Source organism: Mizuhopecten yessoensis, unplaced genomic scaffold (assembly GCF_002113885.1).
Source record: "Mizuhopecten yessoensis strain PY_sf001 unplaced genomic scaffold, ASM211388v2 scaffold3235, whole genome shotgun sequence".
Taxonomy (NCBI): domain Eukaryota; kingdom Metazoa; phylum Mollusca; class Bivalvia; order Pectinida; family Pectinidae; genus Mizuhopecten; species Mizuhopecten yessoensis.
The window spans coordinates 165,020-192,423 of NW_018404943.1; the positions used below are offsets into that span (position 1 = coordinate 165,020).

Consider the following 27,404-nt stretch of genomic DNA (forward strand, 5'->3'; position numbering starts at 1 on the left):
CTATGAACTTAGGAGATATCTTATAAACTGTATGTGATAGGGATATATTTATGAATTTGGGAGATATCTTTTTAACTGTATGTGATAGGGATATATCTATAGATTTAGGAGATATCTTATAAACTGTATGTGATAGGGATATATCTATGCATTTAGGAGATATCTTATGAACTGTATGTAATAGAAATATATCTATGAACTTAGGAGATATCTTATAAACTGTATGTAATAGAGATATATCTATGAACTTAGGAGATATCTTTTGAAACAATAGATATGATAAATATTTTACATTTAAAGATATCTTTAATTCAATTATACGTTGTAGATATCTTACACTTATTTATTTATTTATCTAATGACATTTAAAGTTATCTTTTCTTCCATCCAAATATATATTTATTACATTTCAAGATATCTTAACTTGCAACGAGATATTCTCATTTTCAATTAATTCAATTAAAGATATTGTAATTGGAATTAAAAATATCTCTATCTCAATTAAATAATATCGCTTGCATTTAATGATATCGCTGTTGGTATAAAATATATCTTTATTTTTTTTGAAGATATCTGTTCTACTTTTGCGACCAATCCTTGGGTATTGAATTCTAAATTGGTTCCCATACTATGGTACATATTGTACATGTACTATATGTATTTGACCAGCCGACAGACCATCCTCGATATCCAGGGGTTTCGCTCACTTTCGCTCTCTGCACTAAAGCGAAAGTGAGCGTAACCACTGGATATCGAGGATGCCGACAGTCGTTATGCGACCAACGTTATTGCAAGCTGTGTGTATGTAGAGACGGTTGTGGCTCGTCGGCTCAAATTGTAAACTAAATAAGACCGTCAAAATAAGTACCCACGAAAAGGTCATGTTTTACAGTAGATGTTCGTAATCTGTCATAATTAATAAAGAAAATGATCTACTTAACTAAGCGAATTGTGTCATGTTAACATTTATGATGGAAATTGTTTTACAGAGGAACTAAGGAAGCCCCTGTCGGAGTACATCAAAAACAACTTCCCCGCTGGCCTGGTGAAATTGATCCGACTTCCGGTCCGGACAGGTTTGATCAAAGCCCGGATACAGGGTTGGAAGATCTCTCAGGGGCAGGTGGTCGTCTTCTTCGACAGTCACATGGAGGTCAACATCGACTGGTATGTATGGGTACATGGTTAAGCCTGTATGACCTTCAGTATACAGATACTCTATATAACCTTAAGGGTGTAAATGTATATATATTACAGTATAAATGCCTGCCGCTAATTTCGAACTCTGATTGGAGGAGCGTTGTCACGAGACACTATGTAATATCTAGATCGGTAACAGACAATATTTAAGGAATAAAAGACTTAAACTGAAAAAGTTTAGGGTAAAATATCTTATAGACTTCATTCTCAAAATAGAATGTGTCTGCTGCGAATTCTCCTCTGTGGTTGGAGAGGAAACGTCATGTGGCGAGTCGGTATATCTTTTACATGCAGATGACTCCATTCCTGGAATTGAATTCAGTGATACAGACTTAAATGGACTACATGTATAACATCATTTGACTTTAATTGATCCAGTTGTGCAAATAGGGGATGACATACGATAAAACGACTTTAGACTTCAGTTTAGGACTATCCATGATTTAAATACCTGCAAATATTGCTCAGGCAAGGTTCATAAATAATGGAATGATCTCTTCTAAAGTCCGTAACTGTATACTATTCGTTTTTCTTGCAGAGTATAATATATAACGTTTGTTTGTCTGATAAGTATAATCTATAGTATTCGTTTCTCTCGTTGGATAAATGTGACATCTAATTTTCATTGGTAAATGCAGTCGATGTCGGAAAAATGCCACGATGACGTCAAACGTCGTATCACACGAACCCGCGAAAAGTACATCACGCTACAGCCAAGGAATTTCGTGTAACCCGTTTATTGATCGGTGTGCGTGTTTGGCCCACGTATTCGAATGTTATGGTGGCCGTCATATTTAAGTGTTATTTATCATTGGTTCATACTGTGTAATGTTTTTAAGACTTTGATGGATAAGTTTGTCCGTATAAACAATGAGCCGTTTGTATTTTAAGAGTGTTCGTGTTCGGAGATGTGTAGAATGTACTGGACACGACTGCCGCCCTTCTGTTGTTCGTTTTGGTATTTGTAGAGACGATTGCGACCCGTCGGTGTTAACCTTTGCTCTATAACTAATTTTACAGTTCAACTTAAAATGCTTTTATACGTTTTATACCTTTTGGAGAAGTTAACACAAGTATCTTAAACGGTTCAATAAATAGCTGATGATGCCGAAAATATGTATTGCGTAAAAAATTCATCTGTATTGATTCTGAGATATTTCAACATACCTTTGTGTTGCTAGTGATTTTACTCATACTTAGGTAATTTGGAGAATATTGTCACCTAAATATGTAAAAGATAAACATGTTTTCATTTTGAAATATTTTAATTACTTGTTATGGTGTACGAATGATATGTTCCTTCACAATGATTTGTCCTTTAAACGACAAATCATAGTAAAGGTATACATTATGACAATGGATCGTTTGACCTTTACACAACTAATCATATAATAAGTGTACATAATGACATTTGTTCTATAAATTATGCCGCCTTCACCATCGTTTAACCTTTACAGAATTAATTATATGGTAAGTACTTATTACTGTACTACTATATTACAGACACGTCTATATATACTCTCCACTTAAAGCTATAGCGTTCACAGACAATGACCCCGGGGCAGTACTCAGTAAACCAATGGTAACTATTTGTAAGGTGTTACGGCTGTGAGAATACAATGCTTCAGTGCTTTATCCGTCCCACAAACTTATAACGCGGCAATATATTGAATCGTTGTGACGGGTTTACCGTGATGGACCGCATAGAGAGATAAAAAAAATCGTGGCCACATGTGGGGACATTGTGGCGTCTGTTAAGGAAATATTATTGGTAGGGGGCGTTATAAAAGGACATCAATTATGTGACGGAGCCACACGCCACTGCCCCGGGTCACGAGTGAAGACACTTAGGGGATTTTTGGGACGTTTTAACAGGAAGTTCTAAATGTGACGGGACTACACACCGCTGTCACGGGTCACATGGGAAGACATTGTAAGGGGATTGATGGAATTTTAACGGTAAATCAATAATGGGGCTCCTTTATAAAACGGATTTCCGGTTTCAATTCTGCCAATCCTCTTACTATGTATCCCCATATGGCTCTGCCACACTGTCGCATTAGCTATGGCTTAGCTTGAACATGATAACAACGGCGAGACGGTACACAGTGTATGTAGCTTTCAAATTTCTGTTTTCTAGTTTGACTCTCATTATTGACAGCGTGATCTATTATGCGCAGTGCTTAAAACAGAGCCAGTGAACACTACCCAATTTATTTATTATTGATTACATGACCGGGAAATCTCTTTATTCCCTGACAAATTAGGGTCCAGCCACTTCTTACTGAAATTAAGAAGAACCGGAAGACGGTGGCTATGGGCGTTCTGGACTATGTCAACAGCGAGACGTTTGAATACCGATTTAATGAGGGCTACCTGACACGGTATGGATTCGACTGGAGACTGGTATTCTTCGAGACATTTTTCAGACAGGACCAAGTGGGGATAACAGAAGACGCACCACGCCCGTGAGTATAAGAATAGGACCACAAAAATATTCCCACGCTACTCTCCACACCAGTAGAAATTCCCAATATGGGCCACAGAAGGCTTGATCACGTAAGACATACGAAAAAAAAATAACATTAAGTATTTTTTTACAAAAGATACCCTCACCTGGTCATTCTGTATAGGACCACATACGCCTGCCACGCCAGGAAGTTCAGGACCTCGGATGACTTTCCTTGGCAAGGTTTTCATTTTATTCGCTGTCCATTTGGTTAGAGAGATTTCCTTTGGTCACTGCTGACACTGGAGAGAACAGGACCCTCCGAAATGATGCAGAGGAGGCTGCAGATTAGAGTCGGTCAGGTTCGTGTACCTCAGAGGAGGGCACACAAATTAGTCGCCTCTTCTAAACATGTAGTGGATGAAAGAAGGAATATGCTTTCACAACTGCAGGGGTGACAAGCAAGAACAAATCGTGTATTCTTCATATACATATACCTCAACAATTAGTTAATCTTGCTGTAAGCCTTCAGTTGTTGGATACCATAAAAAGTGATTGTAAACAAGAAAATAAACTATTCTAAAAGGAATCAAAGCAGTACTGCCCGTTATAACACCTTGATAGATATGGAGATCATGCGTACTGTAACTGACATGTCTTTAGTTTTGCTGTTCCATTGTATGTATCGTAATTGTGCATGGTCCTTTACAGGGGCGCTGTGATGGTAGGGGCAGCGTACGCCATCGATAGCAAATACTTCGGGGAGATAGGGTCTTATGACGAGGGAATGAAGGTGTGGGGAGGTGAAAATCTCGAGATGGCTTGGAGGGTAAGTACATGTACTGTTAGAAAATATTACGACCTTCTCCATAAATGTCACACTTCATACATGACTATGATTCTTTGATTCTATATGTTATCATATACATGCTTCTATGGTCTTTGATGTTGAACAACTTTACACTTCAGATAGTTTGATATGTAATACGCTTCTCACGTTCTGTTGCGTATCGTTCGAGACAAACATCCTCCGGATATAAGACCTCTGTCTCTATTCGGTGGCTTGTCCTCGACCTCAGGTGACTGAAGGTTTGCTTTGCTCTTGAATTTTCGTCAATACCTTTAGCAAATTATACACCATCTGCTTAGCAGTTGGCGTAACGTACTCACAATGTATGGCTATCGTCACTTTCGTTAGATAATGCAATAAGCTAAATACAAGCAAAACATTCATTAATGGACTGCTAGAAATGGTACGCCGTGGTAGTCCTATTGACTGCCTTTATTTGTATCCCAATTCTGAATGTTCCAGCAAAATATTACATTGAAATGATACATATTTAAAAAACTGTGATATTGGAGAGTGAAGGCATCAGATGTTTATGAATACAGTGCACTGTTTTATATACTGTGTACCGGGAAACTTTCGCCCAGTCAAATATTCGCCCTTTGCCGATAAAATTCAAGTTCGCCCAGTGTTTATTTCGTCATTCGCATCTAATAACTATATATTGCATGTCGTGTATAAATATTCCTTCTCATGTTAAATTCGCCCTCGTTGGGAAGGGTGAACAAGGCGAAAGTGGACCTGCAGCGAAAGTTTCCCGGTATACAATGATACGTTATAATATAACTATCCTGTAGACTGTTGTCACCTTTACAACATTGATCAATGCCTCCAGAGCGAAGATACGGAAATTGATTGATGGCGAGCGGTCTCGCTAGGTCCATTATGCATATACTTTCCTTATAGATAAACAACACTGTAGTGGTTGATATGTTGGGTGGTTGTAAAGGGTGTTACGTCCTATCAACTGCTAAGGTCATTTAAGGATGCTTCGGAATACGTAGTAAGTTCGACACTATAATGATATTTAATCAGTTCCAAGCTTGAGTGTCCCATGCATTTCGGGAAGTATTTCATTGAAGAGATGATACTCCCGTTACCTGGTACGCTGTAAGATACAATTTAGCTATCCCAGAATATAAAAAGGTCAACGTTACTTCATGTGGCGCTCACGTGATGTGGTTCATGTACCGACCTTATATGTGTAATAACGCTTCTTTGGTGAATGACAGTACAGGAATGTGTATACCTAGTTGCTCCTTTTTCGAATGACAAGATGAAAACTACATACATTTTCACGTACATGTACATACTACAGCAATCTAGACAAATCCAGTACACAACATACTTGAAATCATATTGCAAGATACGTCAGACTGTCAATTATGCAAGGTAGTTGAAAATTGAATGCATTTCTAATACAAATGTCTGTTATGAACAAAACAATGGTATCGATTTTTTTCTGAGTAGGAGAATTTTACTAATATTTGTTCTTAAATCTAAAGATCATATTGAAGACTTGTTTATTCATAAAACATTCAGTAGTTGAGAAGGGTGGACCTGCAATAAGTAATGTGTAATCTGCTTCATACGACATTGAATGTTCTAATGTTTGTGTTTGTTGATATTCTTTTGCCATCGAAGTACCACGTGATTTTGAATATGCAAACAAAATCAAATCTATCAAATAAAATAAAATATCTCCAACGAACAGAAGCTTGAAATTGTCAAAATATGTCTGCTTATAAAATAGAGACCGAACTTTAAAAAAAGCTGAAGGTTTATGTATAGAATGAAAGACATTTACATAGTGTTCAGAACTTATGATGAAATTTAATGGAGTCATATGCAAAATGTATGCTTGGTTGCTACAGTTGGTATTGTTGGCGTTTGGTGACTTTAACCTTGCCATCTGAATAATCATTTTAGAATAATCAAACATAATTCTGCTGCCTCAAATTCATATTGGCTGGTCAGATTATTTTAACTCTGCTGTGATTACGCGTACCATTACAATCTCACTGGTCTCCCTACGTTAGAGATAAACGCATTTATATTACCTTTAATGATAATGTAGAGATAAGAGTTTAAAATCTCTTGATATTTTAAAATGTTTTTAAATCATCAGAATCAACGGCACATGGTATTAGAGTATTAAGTCTGTAAAAACCTATTTTTGTTAGGTTTCGTTGTCTCGTTAGATGACTTTTAGGTAATCGTGTTTGTTAGTACCAGATGTTATAAGCATTGCTACAGTTGTTGTCTTTTACATGTAGTTTTTTATCTTCAGAAAATGAGGGGACCACTCTGAAAAAGATGACAACTAATATGTGTGCTTAGTACTAGTACTAAGTAAGGTTGGGGTCACCTGCCCGATCACGTGGGTTTTCTCCGGGTACTCCGGTTTCCTCCCCACATTAAGATCCCCAAGCGCTAACATCCGGGCCAACAATAAAACAATAAGTTGAAATATCTTGTTTCATAATTGTTACATGTGCCTGATCATGTGTACCTGTATTGATAGGCCTTTAATACGTCTCAATCGGTCAATATATCAACTTATACAACACTAGCCTTTTATCAATGCCTTTATATAACCAATCGATCGGATGGTTAGCGAGTTCACGATAAGGGTATATTATCATGTACTGAATATTATATATCATCTAGCTGAATGCGGAGGGAAGACGTGTTTTATGGAGTGTTACGGGACAACATACTAGGGTATCTGGGCACACCAAGCTACGCTACTGTCCAGCTATGAAAACAGCAACGTCGTGATCAAACACAAGATATTACCCCGTAGACACAGACTGCTGTGGAAAGTTACTGTTTTGTTTGGTTGATATTACAAAATTCCAAACTGTTAGATTAGGAAATTCAGGGAAAAAGTAATATATAAACACCTGTCATGCTTAAAATTAAATTGCTATAATGGAATATGTTCCGTTCACACTATTTACATTTACATGCATACTTCGTGCAGTAAATTACTCAATATTGCGCGAAATATATTTTCGCATAACTTCTCAAAAGAGTGTCAATCGTTAAGTCAAATTTGTTACAAATATTTCGACGTTTCAAAACGATTCCAGTAAGGGCTATATGGATTCGACTTTTTTTGCGTAATACAGATCCACTTGCCAATACTTGAAGAATCCCGACACAAATTATTCGCGCAAAATGTGATTAAATGTTACGTGAAAGATAAGTATTACCTAGTAGTTGTTTAAATAGCGTGAGAGATATGAATACATTGCTAGTAGTTACAATAACGAGATTGAGATATTAGCGGTATCTACTACATGTTTGAGAGATCGTGCGAGCTATCCGCACTACTCGCTCGGATCTATTAACACTACTCCATAGAACGTATTCCCTTAAAAAATAAAAAGTAAAATATGAACGGTCTCATTGTATTTAAACGAAAACATTTAAATCCTTCCATAAAGTTCATTATGCAGAACCATTGTTCCGTAATGTGCATCACATAGGGACCGCCATATAGAACGCGCTATATATTCCTTTATGTATTATACATGATAAAGGTCTGATACACACACATACACACAACCATAACTGTACTAACTGGTACAATGCTCACGGGGACATTAAGGCTGCGTTATCATGAACATTTCTGTAAAACATGAATTACATGTACACATATCTAATTCATGAGTACTGGAATATGGCACATGCTATATTAGTCATTTCAGACACCTTTACAAATATAGTTGTTAGGTGATATTTCAATAATCGGAAGCTGAGCAACATTTCATTAACAACTTCAGTTAAATTATATAGAAAAACGCTCCGTTTCACATCAAGTGCAGTCTCCGATTTTGGAGACCCACATAAAACCTAATCGAGACTTTACTTAAGCAATGGATGATTTAGCAAATGTTGTTATGGTCCTATATATAACACACATTGCTATTGATATTAACAAACTTAGTAATGCCCGGTAGGGATTTATGTAAGTTTGTCACCAATAGAAATGTGTAGGCTTTATTAAGTTTGTCATTAAAAGCAATGTGTGTTATAGGACCATAACATTATTTTCTAAAATATTCATTATTTATATTTACATTTTGATGGAGTAGTTATGCTTTATTTAGTTATTTCCGTCAATTCTTCAAATAGCAAAATAATTGAAAAAAAAAAATGAAATTGAAGACGTCAACCAAGAGATTGATGACGTTACAATAGCAAAGTTAATGTTTTACAGTCTCACAACAACATTTGCCTTCTCAGTGCATTCCAAATTGAAGGATGCAGAGCAAATGTAAATATTGCAGAATAAAGTCGATCCCTGTGTATTTTTGAAGGTTATTTTACAAATAGCAACGCCCAACATTAACAAAGCATTCTATAAAACGCCAATGTATTTTCCACTCTCGTTGAAAGACAAGAGTTTGAGTAGAACATACACGGGAACGAAGCATACACAAATAAATAATTTACTTTATCGACGGCAAGCTAACACAACGAGGGGAATCGTATAGTTCGTCAACAAATAACAAATAACAATAAAGATTACCGATAGTTAATATTTAAAAAACACCGTAAGTGTCAATCACAAACAGAGTTTTCGATTATCGTTAATAAGGAAATCATGATGAACCACATAAGACAAAATGAAAATATAACAAAAACGATCGCAGAGGTAACACGAGCCCCTTCCATAACCCATAGCTTGATACCTGTCATTCATACTAACCATCAGCGCCAGGAACACTCTGACAGTGACACATACATCTTCATGTGACAGAGGACAAACTTCTGTTAATGTACACGTTGGTCATTTTGAAGACATTCACAATATAGATGTTTCCTTGCCAGACTACATGTACATGTTGTGCGACACGGTCAGTTTAAGGTTTGTAAGGCATTGTATTACAAGGTAACAAAGTAATCCTCCAAGTGTCATATTACCATGAATATAGCACCAAATAACATTGGTTGCAATCAATTAAGGGTCTTCAATCTGATTCATACTTTCCTTTTATAATTTGCTTTTATGTTGAGCGTAAGCTTTTGATTATGATCATGCAACTTCAGTTGAATGCCTACTTTTCTGTCTAGCTGAAGTATAGATACATACACAAGCTTTGAGAATTTGTAATGAACTCCCGTCTGTTTTGTTTGCTGTTGTTCCAACAATAAGTTCGGGGTTCTTTATTCACCATTACCCATCTGGTAGTGATGTATGCATGTTGTGTTGATGCTTCATTCATCATGTTCTTAACGTAATTTACATTAGTTGCACCTGTAATTTTGAGAAACATTATATCATTTTGGCATAAAGGAGTTGGACGTGCAGGTAGATCCAGTATTCATTTATATTCCTACTTCCTTGAATGGAGGATTCTCTTCTTGTGTTCTCCACTGTCGTCAGGTTTGGTAGACGATGAGGCATCTGACGTTATTTTTTAATTATTTCGGATGAATTATGTTACACACACTGATAAAATGAGTTCATGTTGTACGGAGAAAGGCTAACACACTGATCAAATGATGTAATATTGTATGGAGGGAGGCTAACACACCGATCAAATGATGTTATGTTGTACGGAGGGAGGCTAACACACTGATCAAAATATGTTATGTTTTACGGAGGGAGGCTAACACACCGATCAAATGATGTTATGTTGTACGGAGGGAGGCTAACCCACTGATCAAATGATGTTATGTTGTACGCAGGGAGGCTAACCCACTGATCAAAATGTGTTATGTTGTATGGAGGGAGGCTAACACACCGATCAAATGATGTAATATTGTATGGAGGGAGGCTAACACACCGATCAAATGATGTAATATTGTATGGAGGGAGGCTAACCCACTGATCAAATGATGTTATGTTGTATGGAGGGAGGCTAACACACCGATCAAATGATGTTATGTTGTACGGAGGGAGGCTAACACACTTATCAAATGATGTTATGTTTTACGGAGGGAGGCTAACCCACTGATCAAAATATGTTATGTTGTACGGAGGGAGGCTAACACACTGATCAAAATATGATATGTTTTACGGAGGGAGGCTAACGCACTAATCAAATGATGTTATGTTGTACGGAGGGAGGCTAGCACACTGATCAAGTGATGTTATGTTGTACGGAGGGAGGCTAACACACTGATCAAAATATGATATGTTTTACGAAGGGAGGCTAACGCACTGATCAAATGATGTTATGTTGTACGGAGGGAGGCTAACACACTGATCAAGTGATGTTATGTTGTACGGAGGGAGGCTAACCCACTGATCAAAATATGCTTTGTTGTACGGAGGGAGGCTAACACACTGATCAAATGATGTAATATTGTATGGAGGGAGGCTAACACACTGATCAAATGACGTTATGTTGTATGGAGGGAGGCAAACCCACTGATCAAATGATGTCATGCTGTACGGAGGGAGGCTAACCCACTGATCAAAATATGTTATGTTGTATGGAGGGAGATTAACACACTGATCAAATGATGTAATATTGTATGGAGGGAGGCAAACCCACTGATCAAATGATGTCATGTTGTACGGAGGGAGGCTAACCCACTGATCAAAATATGTTATGTTGTATGGAGGGAGATTAACACACTGATCAAATGATGTAATATTGTATGGAGGGAGGCTAACCCACTTATCAAATGATGTTATGTTGTATAGAGGGAGGCTAACCCACTGATCAAAATATGTTATGTTGTACGGAGGGAGGCTAACACACTTATCAAATGATCTGATGTTGTACGGAGGGAGGCTAACCCACTGATCAAATGATCTGTTATTTATTTTCCCGTTAGGTTTGGATGTGCGGAGGAAGGTTAATACACCTCCCCTGTTCACACCTTGGACACATCGCCCGTACCCAGCCGTATAGTTTCCCCGGGGGTCGTCACCACATTGAGGTGTATAACTACAGACGGGCAGTGGAAGTGTGGATGGATCCCCAACATAAGAACTTCATCTATGATCACTTTCCAGATATGAAGGTAACTGTATGACCGTAATGTAATTTACCTTTCACCATTGTGAGGAGTGTTTTCGTTCTAAATGCAAATAATTGATGATGAATATGACACTGTTTATGATGATGATCGTAAACTTGATTAAATCAATTGATTTTAAAGATAGGATGACGTATTTCATTTCAAAAGGCTTTGCTTTGATAAAAACAATCGAAAAGCTCACAGGACCGTGGTAAAAAATCATCAGTAGCCTGCAATTGTTTAATACCCATGCAGTTATATTTGTCGATGCGTGGGCTGAATACATGTAATGTTGTGTAAAGCCCTTGTATGTTTCATTGAGAGGGCTACTCAAACAGTTATTTTTTTTTATTAATCCTATAAAGTAAATTAAGTAACAAGATCGCTTTAGTTGATTGTTTGTTATTTTAATGAGATGTACATTAAGCGTAAGTTAACAATGGGTAGCTCCGTGAGTTAACCACACCAACTTTAGTTGAATAAGTCATCTATTCATGAGTTTGTCACATAACGTTTATGGTAAATGTTGACAAACCTTTGCTGTGGCTTAAAAACAATGGCGCTGGAATGGGTTTTAATTGATAAATGTGGTCATATTTCCGTACTAATTATTTCCAATTATGTCTCGCTGTTTATATATTATCCCAAAAATCATCAAGATCAAGTTACGTTTATCATTGACATGTGATACTTTTCTATACCATGGTAATTATTTCGAATAAACACCGTCACCTTGCTGTTTCGTCCAGCAGAAAAAAATAACAATTGTACTTTCATTACTCATGAAGCTAGGTACAGTGTTATCTTATTTAACTTAAGCAGGAAGGATTATGTATTTTGTAATAAGTTGTATTCAATGTGGTAATTCGCATAAAAAGCATTTAAGACATTTTGCATTTGAAAATAAAGGTTATGATTAATTGGGTCAAGGATTCGAGTGGGAAATCGACCCCCATTAGCACAAAGCTAGACTGCCTCTGGCTATTAATGTCGGTCTACGGTCATATATCACCGTACTGTATACAGTATATCGTCAGAGAACCTACCAGACCATGAACAGCAGAAAGCTTATTTGTGCCTAGGTGCTTTGGTATGCATGTATATAATTCATGTGCTGATGTGTATCATTATTACGGTTTAATGACAGTGTATGGACATTCATCGTCCTACAATAATGTATTTTAGTTTATTGTTATATAACGTCTGAAACTGGATGGAGCTATTGATTAGGTATTAAATTGTGCTTACACTGATGAAAATGCACAAAAATAATTACGTCAATGGGCTATGAATTGAGAATAGTTCGAAAGGCCTTTTACATGTATCGGTCGACTTGTCAGTGTCGGTTAGCTTAGCCACTTACGTTTCTTTGTTAAAATTTAAACTCTAGTACTTTGGATTTAATTGGTTTATATTAAAATGCTAATATTATACAATAGATAAATATACATAAAATATTTCTGAGTGGAAGTTTCATACTTTCAATAAATTGGCAAGCAACACGGGGTGTTCCCTGAACGCATACATCTTTAGGACAAAAGGTAGAAACAGCAAAGGGAGGCTAATTATAGTTTGTATCATATATGTACTATATTTAACCGATATATTTTACCTGTATATCACATCAGTGTGAAAGAAAACTAAGACATTAATATCAAGTTCAATGTTTTTATTCCATAAATCCATACTTAAAACCAATATGTTATTTGCAAGCAACACAGCTAACCAGGCCTGAGCTAGTTGTATGCTCTCATCGAAATTCGACAAGTTTACCACACGTACGCACCAGTCGTATGCTGTCATTGTCCTGTACTGGGAACAATGAATGGTGTAGTGCAGCTCAACTGATAGTATTAACACCTTTAAATAGGCAAATATGATAGTCCATAAAATACAAAAAGGGACGTAAAATCACCTTACATGAGTTTTGCCGGAGATAAAACTGATTTGAATTTTTTAACTGGTATGCCCTTTTCACCTCATGCAATATTCAGAGTGACTGTTTATCAAATATATACTTGTCCTTATTGCACGACATCAACTGCAATCAAACTTTTGATGTGTTTGATTTCAATCTTGCTATTGTGCTTTGTACAATTTCCAATATATCATAAAAACGTAAACAGAGGGTATAAAAGATATGCCCTATGATAAAAGTAATATGTCCTTCGGGATATGACTCGTTTTGCTGTCATTGTTTTTCTCTAAATATATATAATGACTTATTGCGTTGTTTTTCCTCGATTGTGAAAGAGCGTTCATGTATGAATTCTGTTTCAAGTTTTGTTATTGATGATGGTAAACTATATTGGTTAATATCATCAATAACATTCGGGGGGTACTGACCTGTAGTACACAACAGACCGTGTCTCCTGTACACATATACGCATGTCTGCATACACAACATACCGTGTCTCCTGTACCCATATACGCATATCTGCATACACAACATCCCGTGTCTCCTGTACACATATACGCATGTCTGCATGCACAACAGGCCGTGTCTCCTGTACACATATACGCATGTCTTCATACACAACATACCGTGTCTCCTGTACCCATATACGCATATCTGCATACACAACATACCGGGTCTCCTGTAGACATATAACCATGTCTGCATACACAACATCCCGTGTCTCCTGTACACATAGAACCATGTCTGCATACACAACATACCGAGTCTCCTGTACACATATACGCATGTCTGCATACACAAGATACCGTGTCTCCTGTACACATATACCCATGTCTGCATACACAACATACATAGAGGAGAATTGTCCTTAAATGGCCCTAGTGTTGTTAATAGGACGTCAAACAAAATAAAACCAAACCAAACATAAGGAGGGTCCTGGCCTGTACTAGGTCGCCTTACTGCGGTAGTGTCACCAATCTCCATCCTACACCCCCCAGAACCGAACAAGGCCACCAATGATGGATGATCTTTTTACTGCACCTTATGATAATTTGTTCTCCCGGGAGCAGCATTACACTGAGAACACAGCATTAGAGGACTTTAAGGCACACATTTGTAATTTTGCCTTTTGTAATTTTATATCCACACCATCAACACTTACCTGCTTTTATTTTTAATTTTTAATTTCGTTTTCCACTAAAAACACAATAAAGCAAAACAAAACGTTTCACAGTCGGTGTCACACATATCTACACAATTAAAAGGCAAACTTGAACTTAATCGTGGAAATGCTCCATAAAAGAAAATGTATAAAAGAAATTTAAATATCCTGCAAATATTTATTTACAAATATTTAAGAAATATGGGTAACATTGTTCAGCATTTCGCGAATTTTCATTATCTCGTATTGTACATTCGAAGCTCAGTCATGAGAAAATAACTATTTGCCAAAATGAAGTGATTGACAGTATATTCAAAGCTGCAATTTATGAAGTTTACATATGCGTCATTTACATAATAAAAGGACAAAAATGCTAAGATATGGCTGAGCGATATGTCTTTCTATTTTAGAATAGGATGTACAATCAAGTCTAGCCCGAGTTTCATCTGGCCTCGACACCAGACTTAGACATTTCGACAGATATATGTCTGGTATCCCACACCAGACATATATCGGTCAAAATGTCTAAGTCTGGTGTCAGGTATTGAGGAAACTCGGGCTAAATCAAGTCAAACATAAGTTTGCAAGTATATTCTTTAAAAAAAAAAAGTGAAAATATCACATTGTTTTATTTATTCTATTATTTTCAGACTATGGATTCCGGTGACATTACAGAAAGACTGAAGTTAAAAGAAAGACTACATTGTAAAAATTTTACCTGGTATATGGAGAATATATGGCCAGAACTGGCCGTGTTTGACCGCAACACGTTTGCCTGGGGATCTGTAAGTACTGCGATAATGGGAATCGCCATTATTGCTTGATACATTGATGTATACACTAATATACCTGATAATGATCATGGTAAATTGTCGGCAGTGCCATCCATATGTATTTAATTGTATGTTATCAAAGGGTTCCTCTTTGCATCCCAACAAAGGCAGCAGGCTAAATTTCAAGTACATTACACGTAAACATAATTTTCTGGTTGATCAATTTTGTGTCCTTGGGACCCTTTAAACTTTGAAAAGCTGCCGAGTAAGCTAATGATGACTCGTCTGTACAGACACCATCATTGAATTAAATACGTTAAACTTACACTTTAAAATTTTTGATATTACAGATGAAAAATTTCCCGACACGTATCATTAACATTATAATGAGTAATACTCATTGTCGTAAGTAACAAGCACCTTACACATGGAATTTTATCTGATGACTAACAAATAAGTTCATATAAATTTTAATAACTTTGCTAAGCTAATGGAAGTTAATTAAACTTAAGTCAGGTTTATATACCGTCAATGCTTCCTTTAATTAACAAACAAATACAGTGTACTCTTTGTTATGGTCGACCAAAATGCATCGTTGGTCGTATTTGCGTTTTGAGGCGCAAGTGATCAAGTGATTAATCTGACGTTTAAATAGTTTGATTTACAGAGTGCTTTATCAACATGAAGTAAAATGTCATTTAACTTGTGTGACGGACAGGTACATGATGGTACAATGTATCCAACCTAAAAAACGTTGACAATTTAAAAGTTCTACACATAATTTCTTAGCACTACATTAGTCTATAACGTGACTCAGCAATACATATAATTACATGTTGGACTCTTCATTGCCATTTAATGTTTCTTTTAAAATAATTGAACAGAGACTGATAGATACTTCCAAACAAAGCATATTGTCAAAAGTAACGGCTTCTCATAAAGGGTTTTTATATCAACACTTAATAGATAGTCATTGTATTCAATTTTATTTAAGTAAACCTATTGAAAATAAATACAAACAAATGTTAACTTAATTTAGGATATCGTCTCATAAATTAAATATGGAAATTGGAAGACATCATAACGTCACACGCAGAAACAGGATTTGTAACAAACGTAATTTGAGAGATATAGAAGACGCGTTTCATTTTATTTAGATTTTTCCATTTTATAACAACATCAGGCACATATTAATCAAACAATATTATAACAAAAAACCTTCGATTTTTAAACGATACAACTACTTAGTATAAATAATGTTAGAGAGCTAACCAATTTAGGAAAATATTTATATTTAGCATTTAAGAGGCGTTAATTTAAGGTGTATGTATTGTGGTGTTTCATAACTGTTATGTGTTAATTACGTGTTGTTATATGCACAATATTGAACGGTGTTTTATGTATACTGTGATGTCACTTTCCTGTCTATTTATGTTTAGAGAATGTTATATGCATATATGTATGTACATATATGGCCTAAGAGCTTTTGACTAATAAAGTACTAGAACTAGAACATATATATAAAACATGATTTATCTGTAACGTGATTTAGTCTGTTACACGATTTAGTCTGTAACACAATTTAGTAATACTTCAATATATAGCCAGATTCAGCACAGCTATTTTTATGACATTACATGTATAACAAAACCATACATTGTACTTACATAACATGATGTAGACTACTATATAACGACAATGTAGCAGTGCATCTATTCATAAAGCATTTCACATATCTTTAGCATGATCAGCACTGCTAACATACAAGTACATATATACTGTGCGTATATATACTGTACGTAAAAACATAGTTCAGTATAACATACATATACACTGTACATATAAACATAGTTGAGTATAACATAATTATATACTGTACATATAAACATAGTTCAGTATAACATACATTTATACTGTACGTATAAACATAGTTCAATATAACATACATATACACTGTACGTATAAACATAGTTCAGTATAACATAATATATACTGTACGTATAAACATAGTTTAGTATAACATACATATACACTGTACATATAAACATAGTTTAGTATAACATACATATATACTGTACATATAAACATAGTTGAGTATAACATAATAATATACTGTACGTATAAACATAGTTCAGTATAACATACATATGCACTGTACGTATAAACATAGTTTAATATAACATACATATACACTGTACATATACACATAGTTCAGTATAACATACATTTATACTGTACGTATAAACATAGTTTAGTATAACATACATATAAACTGTACATATACACATAGTTCAGTTTTACATACAAATATACTGTACGTATACACATAGTTCAGTATAACATACATATACACTGTACGTATACACATAGTAACATACATTTTCAGCTTTGTTATGACTACATCTATATATAACAAGCAAAGACGCAGTAATGTTAGTTTAAACAATATTTATTGAAGAATAAGGTAGAACAATACATCAAAAGTATGCTGGAAGATTTGATAGCAAGCTTGGAGCTTATGTAAAGCCATCTCCTAGTTAGTGATGGGCATAGATATATAAAGTGGAGTGGTCGTGGTTATATAGATCAAGGTCGCAGGAATTTTGTGTTTGTGTTTGTCGATAGCATATTAGCAATTAAGCCCACGCTTAACCTTTTTTTTTAATTACGTAAAACGTTTTAATTGTAGGCCAGGAACCTTCAAGACAACCGGTGTCTAGACAATCATCAATACTTGTTCCAGGCTCCGGACAATTTATTTGCAGAAGAATGTCATCATCATCTAGCCTCACAGGTTAGCTAACGTGTCTGTTGAGGCGTCATTGCAGGGACGCGTATTTGTCACGTGAAGCAATTAGGATGCTACCGTATGAAATAGATATAGTGCCCTCAAATCTAAACAGAACAAAACATCTTGCACTTGACGAAAATATATCCTAAATTTCAACATTTGTTAATAAAAGTATAAAGTTAATAAATAGCTGGGGAAAATGAGCAATTTATTTTGAAGTGTTAAACTTTTTCTGTCGCTTGGATTGTGAAGCAATACGTAAACAGCTAACGATGCGTTGCGTATGTTTTCTTGGAGTTGTTTTTCATAATTCAAAATTGATTTGTTATCGAATCAGTTTCCGTTAGTGCCCGTGTGTGTTCCGGGACTGTCAGTCCGGCACAAGAGGCTGATCTGAATTGCACGACAGTAGCCTTGTGTTGAGGCACAATTTAGACTTTTCTTTGAACGCGTTCATAAGGAGTTTGCACTGATAGCCAGAGAGAGGATTTAAGGACAGGTGTTATATGATATTCCGTGCTCGTGCCTTTGTCTGCAGGCGTCTGATTTCAAGAATAGATGAAAACAACCGATATTGCTGATTTTTAAATACCACGAATTAGATGCTGAAATCAATTGTTATTTTTCTTGTGTTTTTGGGGTCAAGACAGTGTTGAAGTTACTCACATATGGAACACCATTTATGACACTGATATCAACTCTTAACCGGGAATGAGCTTTCTTCTTTTATAACAAAATCAGTTTTTGTCACGGTTCAGTTTTTACATACTGAAGCACAAACCTGATGTTTTCACGGTTTAGTTTTTACATACTGAAGCCAAACCAGACGCTGATGCCGAACAAGCACGCCTCCAATCGAGATTAGGAGACTTGTGCACTTGGGTATCATCAGCATAACGAAATGAAAACTTGTGTCTGCAAAAATGGTCTCCGATTTGCACGAGTGGAGAACACTACTTTCTTAATCTTAAGATTTGTCCTTGCTGAACACTAACGTTAAGAGTTCTGTCACCAGAGACAACCTTTCCTAATGCCACACATTGCTTCCTGCCAAATAGGACTGAACCAAGGAATGTGCGTCAACAAGTATAACTGATGGACAATAATTTGACAATAATGTTTTTTAGATAATATCAAATTTTATCAGATAGGTCAGAACAAGTAGTTTCAGAATTGCTGAACAGTTTGTTGTTTATAGCCGCAGTAGTGTCATCAAACAATCTCAGAAGGTCAGTCTGTCTCTGTTGATTGGCAGTAAGCATATTGTAAGTTGTGAAGAAAATTGTCATCACGATATTTCGCAGATCGCTTGCCCTCCACAGCATTTTAGACAAGAAGGATATATGTCCTTAGAGCAGGGGACTATATATGTCTTGCACAATATCATAAGAGTGTGTTACATGTATCCGCAATGCAATGTCTTTCTCGAACTGTGCATGAATAGTCTAGATCGAAGTATCAAGCTAAATGAAGTTTGCAATTTAACTACAATTTGATAAGACCCCTTAACAGGTTCACGCTATTCTTTTGCCAAAAAATCGATATCATTTGAAGTTATGATATCCGTTCACAAAAACGATAAGTGATCGTGAAAATAATCAGAATAAAAGATTTTCTCAAGACTAACAGTATTGACACCAGGTTCGTCAAACTCACAACTGTCTTTTATGTTGATTGATGCGAGGTTTACACATACGAGATGGTACATTGTGTATGGTACTGACATCAGATTGACCCGACATAGAGTTGACGTAGCGAGGCCATGTTGGGGCCCCAGTGCTACCAAAGGCGTGGGTTCGCACCATGCTATATGCGTCGGAATTTACATGGCTTTAACAAGCTGTAGTTGCATATATTTTCGGTCTACATATGCGTCTACCTGCCTTCTAGTGCACGACTGGGGCTAACTTCTCCATAAATAAAGTTTTTAATAGCAATCTTGTACATCTTAGCACACGATTAGGAATATTAGACACCTGTTGTAGGTAAAGGTCATGTTCATGCTAGAAATACTGTATAAAATGTGAGGGTATTGTAGTCTGATCAGCAGTAACACATATATTCATCATTCGATTTGACCAATGTATGAATACTACAACACAGTATAAATGGTACGGGGATCGGAGATACAAAGAGATAAGCAGATTTGTGTTCATAAGATCTCAAACTTTTTCATCATAGACATTATGACGATCGTAGTGTCGAGTTGTCCGACCCTGTGTATATCTCAGTATGATATGTAGCTGTAATTGTCACATTGGTTATTCGATCGAACGTAAAATAAACCGCATACCAACTCGCCGAAAAAAAAAAAGAGAAAACTTCAAAAATTAAAAAAAAATAAACTATTCAGTTATGGTCATAAATAGCTTAAAAATCACAAATTGGTCTTTATTTGTATTACATGTCCACGCCAGCATTTTAGGGAGAGCAGACACTTGTAGTTTGCCATATAAAAAGTTCAAACGTATGATTGGGGGCAGCCTTATAATTAGAAGATTCTCAAAGAGAATAATTTGTCACAAAATTCATATCGATCTAGTGAGTTGATTCTTAAGTCTAACCTGAAGATCTTGCACTTTTGGTGTTTAACTTAGCTACGGTTGGAGTTAAATGCTCTTATACGATGCTATTTGTTTATGTATCATTTACCTCTCTGCTTATTCCATAATTTATTGGAATACGTCTTTCTCTACTGCCTCCTGCATGCACTGGCATCATTACAGACTTTAAAATTGTTTCCGTTACATTTAACTCACAGAGATAGAAAAGTTTACCATTTCTATTAACACAGCGGTGCGGTCGGAAACGTTTGTCTGTAAATGTTAAATTTGCAGTTTAGACTTTTCATAGACATACGTGTTGTTGCAAACCCAAACCCCCCAATCATAGGTGTTGCATCTAAGTACGAAAAATATCAAATATGTTTCTTCGAATGGATTCGATTCATAGTAATTTTCAATGAACTCAATGTCAGAATTCGTTCTGCTTTACACTTTTTCGTTGCATCATTTTAGCATCATTATGCATTGCAGGTGATTCATGGCAATTTTCTATGAACTCAGGCACAGTGTCAGAATTGTTTTAGCTTGATATCCTTTTCGTAGCAATATTTTAACTTCATTATGCGTTGCAGGTGTATGTTTGATGTTTCATTATCCACGATTTGTTTTACAGGGGTTTTCCTGGAGACAAGACAAACTACTACAGACCTCTTTGCAATGTGTGGTACTTAAACAGATGTTTGACGGAGCACGGCCTATGCTTGAAGACTGTATTATAGGACCCCGGGACACCTGGCTACACGAGAAGGTAGGCAGCAAGCTACGTCATCAACATATTTGGAGTTTAAGTTGACGTTTCTGTTTTGATTTTGACGAATAAACGTGACATTTAAAATGTAAAGGAGCAAAAAAAAAGAGCATGTAACATCACACCGTTCATAAACAAATAGCATTTTATGTCAATGGTGTATTAACCCGTGGCTACGTAATGAATATATTTTGTTTACATAAATGTGATTTATTATGAATATTTTAACGTGTTAGCCTATAATATTTTTGATATAGTACACATTTAATTAGATATCCGATAATTAATGTTGTGGTTTTCGCCGCTTAATTAATTAAACTGCATGAATAATCTAGGTCGAAGTATCAAGCGACTTTCGGTATTTGATATTTTATAAAACTGGCCCAGATGATTTGATATAGCTACCATTGTGTTCGTTTTTTCAGAATGGTTTTATAAAACACGAAAAGAGTGGCTTGTGTCTCGATATGGATGGATCGGGGCCAGTAATGAGGACATGTCAGCCAGCCGCAATATCTCAAAAATGGCAGTTCAACAAGTACAATTATTAACCCCGTCCAGCATAATCAACCTCGAATACTATCGTTGTGAAACATAGCCAGTACTGGTTCAAAGTGCGTCTTAAAAGTATTAATGTACGTTAATATTCTTATAGTGATATATTTCAATTACGCTATATTACACGTCCATTACAGATAAGTCGCTCAGATTGTATGAAATACAAGTGATGTTCAAGACGAGTTGAAAAGGTTACGAAAGTTGTATAACTTAAATTAATGGTCTGTTTAAAGTTTTTAAATGAGCAACCGAAACAGGTAGTGTTCCAGATGCAGATGCTGGGTAATTTTCTTTGCGTTTTGGAACCTGCCACAGGAGAAGTTGATATGTTCTTATTTACATATATTGAAAAAAAGTAATTATGGCAGGTATAGTTTTATTGATGTTTTTTTAAAAGCATTGCGGTATTTACCTGAAAATGTAACGATGTGAAGCACTCCTTATTCTGTGTTAGAAATTGTAGAATAAGGTAAACTAATTATGCACATGGCTTTCGATCGTAAATTGTGGTTTGGATTGAACAATAATGTACCTCCTCTATAGCTCTTTGATCAGGGATGTTATGTAACGTCAATCGTCTGAGAGATCGCTTGTTATTTACTGTGGGGATAAACAATTGAAAAATAATTAAGTTTTAAATAACAATTAAGATAATAAATCATAACGCATTGTTACAGCTTCTTATTTTACCATTGACGGCATGGATTACTATGTAAAATATGTTGACCTTGTTCTATGAATTGTAAGGTTTTAAGCAAGTACAGATGATGATTAATGATTTTTTTTAAAATTTTGATTGCTGAGTGGTGTTTTGTGTGCGATCTATTTTTTTGTGATTTTTTGCCCCGAATGTCATCATAGTGCAAGCTGACATTTATATACTGCACTGCCTATATCCCATATGTCGCGTATGTTACGGAAGTAAGTTTTGAGGAGGGTAGATATAATACAATATTCTCGATTCGTTATAAAGTGTAATCTTGATTACATGTATGTTTTATCATCTGACATCATATCATCATACCTTTTGTTTGTAAAATAAATCAGATTTAACTGATTTTTTATTTTTTTATTATACAAGACCAGTTTTCCGGTCAGCTATTCATATTCACTCTAAGAGGGAAATATTCTAATGTGTAACTCCGAGACAAGATTGATCTAAAGGAAATATGCCATAGCAGGTATTTATAACACAGAGATGTTTCATAATTGGTATTTTATTAAACAGAAATGTCCCATTACATAAATGTTTGAAACAGAAAAATAAAAATATGTTAGTTTATATATGCACATCAGTTCTTAGACAATACAAAGGTAGCGCGTGGATGGATGAAATGTGATCATGCAAGGAACACAATTGGGCGCGACAGAAGAGGGAGATCATATTTTGATGTCACGTGATTTACCCAGTCTAGTCAGATACGCAGTTTAGTGCCATTTACAAAATGTATATATGTAGTTACTTATCTAAAACTATTAACAAAATAAACCACACAACATCACTGACAAAAGTCATGATTCGTTTATCCGGACATCGTGTAATCCAAACATTTTGTCATGCTTCCCGATTAACGAGTTTCGAATATATATATAGTTGAGGTAAAGCAGTGTTTTGGTGATAAGAATATTATATTTTTCTTGATATAAGATATCAAATTGTAATAAACACTTACAGTATTATTATCGATATGAGCATCTGTCATTAATATAAACTTTATTTCATTCCAAATTAAGTTGCATTACATCACATAACATACAAAGTACAGAGGAATGGGATCCGGAAACAAGTTGAAATAACTTATATAAATCCGTTTCCGAATCTGTCATTAAATGCGTCTTGATAAATCACTTAGTAAATAGTTTATATATTTTATAAATGAAGCAAATATTGTTATCATCATAGGAAAATAGATTATATTGATAAATAAACTGGACATTTTATATAATTTAAAAGGAAGTTCCCAGGGTTTATGTTCCTTAAACATGTAAGTGTTATCCTGCCATTAACTGCTTTGTTAACCTTTTAAAAACTTCCCTTTAGTAAGATAACTACATCCCGTTAGCAATGGCTTACATGTGGCCTAGGTGACCTGGGTGATCTGTTAACTCTTCTTTATTTATTTTTTACTACAAACTTAATTAAGGAATATTATCATGTTATGCTCCTGTCGTTAATCACCTTTATATATGAATATTTTAGAATGCTTAATTATGCATAATGAATGTATTATGTCATTTTTGACCTTGTGTTTTTTGTGAACGGCTTATTTTGCTTCGGGATAGTGGTGAATCATTTATAACGGTTTTAATTAAACCAACGAATCATAATACTACAGGCAAGTTATGTTAAGGTAGCTCATTGGTCATCCCCGTACGTGTGTGGAAGTTGCTTGTCGGATATATCACAGTGCGCATGCGTTATTATACATACGAGGAAGTAGCTGGGCTAAATGCATTGTATGTCATTGTGTTACATTTGTCATCATATATACATTTTATGTCATTGTGTTACATTTGTCATCATTTATAAATTGTATGTCATTGTGTTACATTTGTCATCATTTATACATTGTATCTCATTGTGTTACATTTGTCATCATACACACATTGTATGTCATTGTGTTACATTTGTCATCATACATACGGGGAATTGCTGGGCTAGATGGCGTTTTATGCCATTATGTTCATATGCCATCATATATACATTGTGTGCCATCATATATACATTGTATGTCATTGTGTTACATTTGTCATCATACATACGGGGAATTGTTGGGCTAGATGGCGTTGTTTGCCATTATGTTCATATGCCATCATATATACATTGTATGTCATTATGTTCATATGTGGAAGTTCTCTTTGTAAGGTATGACATCATGTTCATTGATCACCATACATACGTATACAGTCGTAGTGTGGATATGTAATGTTTGCTATTTGCTGCAACTCATGCAATGTACATGTAGGAGGAGGTTACTCGGTCAGACCCAGTGTATGTCATTATGTTCATTTGTCATCATATATGAATTGTTTATGAGTGTTCCTTTGGTAGGGTATGACAGTGTTCATTGATCATCATACATACGAGTACAGTTGCTGTTTGGATATGTCATTCCGCCCTTTTGCCATCATGCATATGTACAAGTTCGCATGGTTATTGTGCCATATCATCCCATTTATGACAGACATCCATATTTTCGTATGTAACCTAGAATTAAGAGTGTAGTAAGGGATCGCTCTATCTATTAATGCTAAACCATGTTTTTCATAGATTTGCTCTGGCTTCATGGGGTCTGTATAGTCTTTGGTAGTACCATTTACAACAACATGACATATAAACACATTTCAGCATTGGGATTTCTTTTTTGTCTTTATACTGTTTATTTTTGTGGACGAGAAGAAATTTTGAGTCCAAACAAAAGTGCACAGATAGGATGTGCTGTAAAATCATTTGCGCGTTATATCCACTATTCGAAATCAAGGATTTTTGATTATTTATTACAGACTCAAATCTATGAAAACATGTTTTAAACACAAGCACGAGATTTAGTACATTTAAAAGCGACAATTAGAAACCAGTTGTGTTGTACAGTTGTAACAAATTAACATGCATGGTGAAAATGTTAGTGTCATTTATACGAAATGGCCTTGATGTAATTTGTATCAAGAATTTAACTTGGGTAATGCATATCCTATACAGAAACGGTATTTATGTTATATTATATTTTGGTGGTTCAATACAAGTGTCCTGTACATTTTAGGTATAGGGCAATACAGTAAGGACGCTTGTGTTATTACAGGGTTTATTTATTTCCAATCTGTTGATTTTCTTGCAATACGTACTATTGTGTAATATTCCAACCTATTTGTATATAGCCGGTGATGATTTGATATGTAAAGATCACAAAATGGGTAACAGTTGCAATTTTGAGAAATGTGTTATTACGTTCATGCATTTTATATATGTCAAATATGTTGACGCGACCACCTCCGTTCAGTAGACCACCTGGGTTGAGAGACCACTTGTTTGGTGTTCTCCATTATATGGATTCCGTTGTGAACTAAACCTGTACTAACAGACGTTATATACAATTTTGGAACGCCCCATTGTCATAAAAAACGGGATTGGGACTCCATGTTGTTGTACGTCCGACTATGAATATCAATCGAGTATCGCATTTGGATTCCCATAGTTGTCGGAGTATGTATGGACACCTACAAGTGTACTGCATTGGCAGGCCTCATTTTGGTGTGCACATTCTCCTTTCCAGCATTTGTGTTACAGCAAAAGCGTAGTGTTACTAGGATTCCAAAGACAGGTTCGATTCTTTACCAGAGATGAATGTACATGTCTATTAACTACTTGTGACCTCTTTCATCCCGTTCTATTTGGCTACCATTTTGTAAAGTAAAGATCACAACCAAGACTCGCATTTATTTGGCACGCATAGTCTAATTGTGACCCCTCACAACACGTGCTTTCAGTTCGTAGTATGTGTGCTTATTTATTTAAGTCATCTTTTCTTTTTAAAAATGAGTTAAAAAGTATAACCATATGTACAAAAATAAGTAGAATTTTATTGTGTAGATTTCCCTGTTGTTTTAATTTCATTTTGACATGAGAAGGTGATCTGTAGTTTTAAAGGTTTTGAGGCATACATTACGGAGTACGATCATAGTTTAAACTTTACATTAAAGTTGACGTAACGAAAATCATCTTTGGATGGCATAGGTTATATGAGTCCTTAAACAAAATTGCTGTGTTGAAGAGTTAAATCTGCAAAGGTCTAGCCCATTGATACTGAAGCTGTCTCGACTTCCGACCAACTTTAAATTGTGTTTCCTGTGTTCAAATCAGAATACACAAATTATGTGTCCAAACATTGTCACCTACTTTCATTTTTTTTAAAAGTTTATCATCATTTGAATATGAGGATTAAAGTCCCAAGATTGCTCCCTATTTGCAGTACCTGGTATACTGCTAACTTCTAGATTTTAATTTGTTTAAAATCACGTCCTTATTGTTTTTACGAAATCGGTTTGATCTGAGATTGTAGTTGGTTTTTAATGTACAGTGTTCCCTCTTCAGGAGAGGTCGAGGTGAGGAAGCATCATATATCTGTAGGTTTTGCCTCAATGGATTGTAAGAACGCTAAATGTTTACACAACGCGGTTTGCTTTAATGGACAATAACTGTTGAAGCCTGAACAGTTATTGTTCACATGTCAACAATAAGCGTTAAGTGGTCTACGTTAATTGTTTATTTTATGGTTTTGTGAATAATAATCATCCATGCTAACAGCTTTTAATGTCAATCTTCTTCAAATGAATGTGTACGTTTGACGAGCTATTAAGCGTTATGTGATTATTAGGCTGTCTTACAAAGCGCATATGGTTGTATATTATG

General features: G+C 35.5%; 1 protein-coding gene across 5 annotated transcripts in view; it reads left to right on the top strand.

Moving 5' to 3' along the window:
* The window catches only part of LOC110447234 (polypeptide N-acetylgalactosaminyltransferase 13-like), a 46,345-nt gene extending 20,039 nt beyond the window's left edge, over positions 1–26,306 (top strand). For all 5 annotated transcript variants that reach the window (XM_021492780.1, XM_021492782.1, XM_021492781.1 and 2 more), the window contains 8 exons: positions 990–1,167; positions 3,468–3,668; positions 4,361–4,478; positions 11,298–11,486; positions 15,214–15,348; positions 18,026–18,130; positions 21,305–21,439; positions 21,865–26,306. In XM_021492780.1, the coding sequence (XP_021348455.1) occupies positions 990–1,167; positions 3,468–3,668; positions 4,361–4,478; positions 11,298–11,486; positions 15,214–15,348; positions 18,026–18,130; positions 21,305–21,439; positions 21,865–21,990 (1,187 nt within the window). In that variant the 3' untranslated portion in view covers positions 21,991–26,306. The remainder of the gene's footprint in view (positions 1–989; positions 1,168–3,467; positions 3,669–4,360; positions 4,479–11,297; positions 11,487–15,213; positions 15,349–18,025; positions 18,131–21,304; positions 21,440–21,864) is intronic.
* The last annotated feature ends 1,098 nt before the right edge of the window (positions 26,307–27,404 follow it).